We start from the raw sequence: 7,930 nt of genomic DNA on the forward strand, positions 1-7,930 counted from the left end.
CAATATTTATAATGTCAGAAATGCTACACCGCTGTATATAGCATCACAAAAGGGACACACTGAGATAGTTAAATATTTAGTAGAACACGGTGCTGATGTCAATATTTATGATGATGAAAATGTTACACCGCTTTGTATAGCATCACATAATGGACACACTGAGATAGTTAAATATTTAGTAGAACACGGTGCTGATGTCAATATTTATAATGTCAGAAATGTTACACCGCTGTATATAGCATCACAAGAGGGACACACTGAGATAGTTAAATATTTAGTAGAACACGGTGCTGTCAGATGTCAATATTTATGATGATGAAAATGTTACACCGCTTTGTATAGCATCACAAAATGGACACACTGAGATAGTTAAATATTTAGTAGAACACGGTGCTGATGTCAATATTTATGATGATGAAAATGTTACACCGCTTTGGATAGCATCACATAATGGACACACTGAGATAGTTAAATATTTAGTAGAACACGGTGCTGATGTCAATATTTATGATGATGAAAATGTTACACCACTGTGGAGTGCATCACATAATGGACACACTGAGATAGTTAAATATTTATTAGAACACGGTTCTGATGTCAACATTTATAATGATGAAAATGTTACACCGCTGTATATAGCATCACAAAATGGACACACTGAGATAGTTAAATATTTAGTAGAACACGGTGCTGATGTCAATATTTATAATGATGAAAATGTTACACCGCTGTATATAGCATCACAAAATGGACACACTGAGATAGTTAAATATTTAGTAGAACACGGTGCTGATGTCAATATTTATGATGATGAAAATGTTACACCTTTGTTGATAGCATCAGAGAATGGACACACTGATATTGTACAATATTTAGTAGAACTAGTTAGTGCTAATGTCAATATTTATTAACTAAATAAATATAAGTTGCACTTTATTAATCGATTTAATTTTTGTGGAAAAACTTATGGTATTGCCTTTTTGTAAAATTTTTCCAAGACAATTTATTATATTTGTCTATTTTTCACAATTTAGAATCCAAAATAATAATTGTTCATCATGCGATTTATAAGATATTTTTCTTTAGATGATATAAAAATTAAATAGGTCCCCTGTTCATTTGTAAATGAAGTGAATAAGGAAAAGCTCTGCATCTTCCATTTGTTAAAGCGTACAACTTTTATGTATTCCTTCTGTTCTAGGTGTGATTATATCAGCCCGATTTTATGAAGAGTCTGTGTGCTGATACACTTTATCCACAAACTGGCTTTCTGTCATTGGGCTTTAATAAAACTAGATATCTTTTCAAGTCTATAATTATGTTAAAGAAATAATAGGTGACAAGGTTGCTCTCTTTCAGTGAGACATTTGAGTGCTGCCAATCAGTCGAGTATTTTTTTTAATCTGGGATGGTTTTAATGAAGATATAAATATACTCTTTGTGTATTGCATAATGTTTGGAATGTCAATAATTTTAATGATAATTTTTCTAATTGATGCATAAATTCTGCAGAATTTCTATTATAGAAATGTTTTTGATTTGGCGAGATGGAGTCAAAAAGAAGTCAAATTTGGGGTCAAGCATTATAGAATACGAAACTTAACAAGTCAAAATAATCTTTTCCTTTCCAGATTCCTATTAAAACACTAAAGCAATACAAAACAGCATTATATCTCAACAGGATCTTGAGTTTTTGATCACACATGTGTGAACCTTAACATTATCATAAGATATTCTATTTTGTTAACCTCCAAATCCGTAAAAATAAAAACAGCAAAAAATGGGGAATTAGTTGACCCGATTCATATAAGGAACGCAAAATTTTATCATTAGTTATAAAGGACATATTTTCCACTTTTGTGAAACACATGATTGGCCCCATGAGAAAAGGTCCTTATGGCAATTTTTACACATTTTTAGTTTTTCATGGATTATAATAGAGCAAGGTTAGAAGTTACCAAATATGAATTTTTATGACCCTTCGTCAACTCTAAGTATGTTTTTCCTTCATTTACATCACTGATACTTTAACAGGTAAATAATGACGTCCTGTTACTTTCGCACTAACGTCAAACGTCAAAAGTTTTTAGAGTGAACACGTTTTTCACTTTTCATTGTATTGTCAATAATGATAATGAATGTATATCACTGAGTATTTCCAGAATAATTTTTTTTACTTATATAATCTTCTGTTTTAATTATTGTATATCATGGCCCTCGATACACGTAAGTCAAGCTGTAAACTTTATTGTTTTAATACAGTATAACGATAAATCTTTCCAAATGTGAAAGAAAATGCTCCGAAATATTTCAAAAAAGTCCTCGGCAACAACAATGAACAAGATGCAACTGGGTTGTGAACATTTGTGAATTCTTTTTTTCTAAATATAAAGACAGAAAAAAGTTGTGAAATGCAATTAATTACTGTATACTCTGTACACAATTAAAATGGGTTTTTTGGGTAAAAACTGAAGAGTTTAAGTAGAACATATATACCAAGTATATACAAATAGCGGGTAATTTATTACTGATTTATTAAAAACCATTCTACCTACATGTACTAGTGTTTATTTTCATTTTTTTAAACATTAATCCAAATTTCAAAAGAAAAATATTTATGTAGTCTTTTTTTAAAATTATGATATGAAATAGAATTTTCGATTAAATTATGAGTGACTGTCTAATTATTGGTTTCATGTTGTGATCAATCGAGTGGGTAGCGTGATATTTTGCAGAATTACATCGCATAAAATTATCACACTAGGCAGTTGATTTTTCATCGCCATGAAAAAATCTTACAGTTTTTCCTTACATCTACAAGTACATGATCTTGATCCCGCAAAATCATGTGCTACTGTAGGTCCCGCTTCTGTCTTAATTTGTCCCGGCCCGCGCGTAATTTTTTTTTTTTGAAAGGCGCCTATCGATGAACCAGTAGATTTATGTAGAAAAAGAGTATTTTTACTATTTGTAATTTTATCTCTGACAAAGACATTAGAAATATAAATAGTAAATTATCAACTAGAAGTACTGTGAACACTGAACTCACTAAATGATACCCCCCCCCCCCCCACACACACACACCATACCATGCACTATAATGGCAAAACACGAAATCAGTGTTAAACCAAAAATATATTAGAAAGTGCAAAATGGCATGATTTATAATAAATAATAAGTGAAAGTACTTCCTTAAATTTTATTCAATGGCATAGGAGGAGTTGCGGGTTAGAGATGGCCCGGTACCCTTCAATATTATAGAAAGAATAGCGTTGTCCATGTTTTGTAATCATGGGAAATCCGAAATATACAACGGACCAAAAAGTAAAATAGGACCAGAGGTGTACAATCTTATGGCACTATGTAACAAAAAATCTGTGAAGTTTCATTAAAATTCATTCAATGGTATAGGAGGATAAGCGGTGGGTATAACAGAAGGACGGACGGACATCCCGATCACTATACCCCCCCCCCCCCCGACTTTTCAAGAGGGGTATAATAATTATGCAGGTAAATTCCTTGTTGTTTTGAATGATATAAATTAATTAATAGAAATTTTTCGTTAGGGGGTAAAAATTTAATAGGAAATTTGATATTCATACAATCAGTAAAATGCGACAAATTCGCAATATTCCTTGACTGGCTTAGTTTTTAAAATGACAGAATTTTACGAGGTGTCATGTAAAATATTTGTTATGCGATGAAGTGTGTAGAATCCTCCCCTTCTCGCGTTTTTTTTTTTTTAGATCATTGTATTTGTTCTCTAATTTAATGTTTATCACGGGAATTATTTTACCAATAAATTATAAAAATAAAATCATTTCTCTTACCTTATTCAACGGCAGGTTGGGTATTATACCTAGTAATCAATATCTGATATTATCATAATTTCAGTAATAAAACGAGTAATAAATTGATAATAGCACAGACGTCTGGTTTTTATCGTCAAAAAATATTAAGTTGAAGATGGGAAATTTTTTCCGGATTCTGCAGATGTTCGAAGCTATAATACTTTTAAACTTTTTTTTAATATTCCTGAAAATAAATAGGTACACCTAAAACAGTAGAGATCTCTTTACATTACACGATATTCTGTTGCTTGAATAATTCGATTTTTCATTGAAGTTTCATTTCTACATCCATAAACTGGATTAAATATAAGATCTCTATCTCTCTCTTGTCAAATTAAGACACGAATGTAAACTTGATCTATCTTTTTAATTTTGAACAATTTTATTTCAAAAGGTAGTTTTTGCTTGTTATCACTATAATATTAATCGGAGGAAACAACAACAAAGAGTTAAACTTTTTTTAATTGAAAAAATAATTTTAAAATTAAAGTCATTTAAATATTTTTATACCAAAAGCAGTAGAACGCATGTAACAGATTTCGTAGAATCTAGTTACCAAAGTGTTAGAAAAAATCCTTCTAAATGTTTTTCAAATACTTAGTAGTCTAAGATCGTTTGAACTGCTGATAAATAAGATTTTTAAAAAGTTTTTTAAATATATAATTCGGGAGCAAATATCTATGAAGATGGATAGTTAGAATAGAAAAAAATGCCCCTCTCTGGTACCCCTTTAAAAAGTTATTGGCGGTTGGGTAAGTGATTCTGGTGGCTGATGTAGAATTAAAGCTAGGTTTGTTTCAGGGGGACTTTAGATGTCCGTTATTGGGGTTTTGTTGGCGATCCTGGAGGCTGATGTAGAATTAAAGCTAGGTTTGTTTCAGGGGGACTCTAGATGTCCGTTATTGGGGTTTTGTTGGCGATCCTGGAGGCTGATGTAGAATTAAAGCTAGGTTTGTTTCAGGGGGATTTTAGATGTCCGTTATTTGGGTTTTGTTGGCGATCCTGGAGGCTGATGTAGAATTAAAGCTAGGTTTGTTTCAGGGGGACTTTAGATGTCCGTTATTGGGGTTTTGTTGGCGATCCTGGAGGCTGATGTAGAATTAAAGCTAGGTTTGTTTCAGGGGGACTTTAGATGTCCGTTATTGGGGTTTTGTTGGAGATCCTGGAGGCTGATGTAGAATTAAAGATATGATTGTTTCAGGGGGACTTTAGATGTCCGTTATTGGGGTTTTGTTGGCGATCCTGGAGGCTGATGTAGAATTAAAGCTAGGTTTGTTTCAGGGGGACTTTAGATGTCCGTTATTGGGGTTTTGTTGGCGATCCTGGAGGCTGGTGTAGAATTAAAGCTAGGTTTGTCTCAGAAGGTCTTCAGATGTCCGTTATTAGGGTTGGGTTGGTGATCCTTGTGGCTGATGTAGAATTAAAGCTAGGTTTGTCTCAGGAGGACTTTAGATGTCCGTTATTGGGGTTGGGTTGGTGATCCTGCAGCTGGTGGTTGATGACACCATTCTTTCCGCTGAGATTGTCAATAGGCGGAGGTTCCAGGGCCTAGTCAATCTTAAACACCAACTCCTCCTCCCCCTTCACTGAAGATCGGAGGAATTTGTTTGAGAGCCATGTGTAAAACCTGAATGTCCTTAAAGATATTTAATTTTTCCAATTATAGCCAATGTGAAATCATAGGTAATCATAGATTACACAGCTCACCTCATCGAATGTTGAAATAAACACAAATTGCGCATTAAGTTGATAATCTAGCTACTAGTGTACATCCCAAGATACAATTTTAATGCAATTTTGATCTGATTGGGCTAGCAATTGCTTGGGAATCGACCTGTACAAAAACTTAAAACGTGTCACTCATCCAGAAAAAAAGTCATTCAAATCCAGTCCAGCATTTGAAACAAATTTGAGAGTGTTCGTCCCTTGATACATTATCCATGTAAATTTGGTTCAAACAGGCCTTCTAGTATCTTGGTAATGGGCCTGCATCCAAACCTTTCACCTGGTCCATTATCTGGAAAATGTAGCTAGGTTGGATCCAGCATTTGAAGTCCTGTAAAATACATTGTCCCCTTCAAAAAATTGATATTTTCAATTAAATTTTAATTGAAAAATGCAAATATTTGTAGAGGACGTAATCCATCCTTAGATGTATCAGCTGTGCAAGTTTGATGAACAATGGGCCTAGTTACTTAAAAATGAAGCTGAACTAGAAACTTAAACCTGTCATCCATGCAAGTTTGGTCAACATAGGGCATATAATCACTTGGAAATGTTTTGATACTTTTTAAATTATTTATAAACAGATAAAACATAATTATGACTATATATATAAATAAGGGACACCTAGAATACAGATTTAAAGATTTATTAAAATCACAGACAACAAAAATAATTAACACAAATTGAAATAATGTTCAAGTCCCTAAATATTGAAAAACAAAAACCAAAACTTAGTTTTAATCTCATTTTGGAATCTTTCTCACTGAAAAACTGTCTAAAAACAATCACTTTTAATGAAATTAAATTATTTTACTTTCATTGCCTGAAATTTGAGTTAAATATATGTATACATTTCAAGATGAGGCTAAAGACATGTATAATTTAAAATACAATAAAACCTGGTTAAATAAACTGATCAAGCTCTTTACAAATGACTGAAAGCAGATTGCATCAGAAACATTCTCTACAAAACATTAAAAACAATTATTTCTTTGATTTATCTATAATCTCAAATTCAAGTGACTTTTATGCTGATAGAGACTAGTCAAATGTATAAAAAGACAACCTTTAGAACACTATCAATCTAGCCAATGGGAATCTCAAGGGGAATCAAGTGGTACCTGTAGTATTAATATTTCAATATTAGATTCAGAATATTTAAAAAATGGGGATCATAATTTACCCAATGACAGTATGATGGAATGTTTCTTTTATACAGAACTACTTTTGTGATTAAACAATTTTTCCTTTTTTGAAAAAAAATCATGTAAGAGATAAAACCTTTTTTCACAGAAAAATATAAGAAATGATTCAAAAAAGGCAAGCTAGGTAAATAGATCTACTTATTGCACAAGACTGAACAGATCTAAAATCTTTAATGCTGTTTCATAAATACAAGTTGCTACTGCACATAAGCATATTTTTTCTTAAATTCCTTCAGGAAATTTGAAAAATAAAATTTCAATTAATCTAATATCTTGCTTTGGTATTTAGTTAAAAGGCAATGAAATATACCTGGATGTTCTTTGTAGTCAAATAATGCTGAAACAAAAAATGTAATTATTACAGAAATACTGATTAAATGTAGTCAAAATGTTAAGTCAATCATTATTACATATTTGTATTAGTTTTGAATGAATATTAATGGCATCCTTTGAAATCATGCAATGTCATATAATTCATAATATAAATACATGGTAAAATATAATTCTGTCTGAGGAGAATTTATTTAGGAAATGTACCAGTGTAAACTCAAATTAATTCTACAATATGTAATACTGAAAATAGTTTCCACTTTCTAGAGTGAAATGAACTGAATATTACTCTACATGCAAGTAAATCATGCAAAAGTACACATTCAAATTGAAGCACAGTCTAATAAGAGAGTGTGATAACAATGAAACTAGGAAACTATGACTTAGTTTTCTGTTCTTTTTTTAAGGAGAGAGTGTAACTTTTTATTGACTTCTCCCAGTGCCTGAAAAATAATTTTCTAGTAAATTGCGTACATCTAGTAAATTTACTATGGACATTTCTTTTGGATTTTAAAAAGATGTCAAAATTTGGGGTCAAGCACTATAGAATACGAAACTTAACAAGTCAAAATAATCTTTTCCTTTCCAGATTCTTGTTAAAGCACTAAAGCAATACAAAACAGTATTAAATCTAAACAGGATCTCTAGATTTTGATCACACATGTGTGAACCTTAAAAACATTATCACACGATATTCTGTATTGTTAACCTTCAAATCAGTAAAAATAAAAACAGCAACTAAGAGAAAATTAGTTAACTAGATTCTGAAATCTATAAATAATGCAAAAAATATATCATTAGTTAAAAAGAACATATTTT

General features: G+C 31.6%; 1 protein-coding gene across 1 annotated transcript; it reads left to right on the forward strand.

The window, feature by feature from the left end:
• Positions 1-281: 281 nt before the first annotated feature.
• On the forward strand, positions 282-911 carry LOC134278625 (protein fem-1 homolog C-like; the record flags this gene model as incomplete). Its single annotated transcript, XM_062760924.1, has 1 exon — positions 282-911. A coding segment is annotated over one exon (630 nt), but the record flags the coding sequence as incomplete, so codon positions are not given.
• Positions 912-7,930: the final 7,019 nt, after the last annotated feature.

The sequence above is a fragment of the Saccostrea cucullata genome, unplaced genomic scaffold (assembly GCF_032062105.1).
Source record: "Saccostrea cucullata isolate Sc308-1 unplaced genomic scaffold, CSIRO_AGI_Scuc_v1 ctg6374, whole genome shotgun sequence".
NCBI classification, from domain to species: domain Eukaryota; kingdom Metazoa; phylum Mollusca; class Bivalvia; order Ostreida; family Ostreidae; genus Saccostrea; species Saccostrea cuccullata.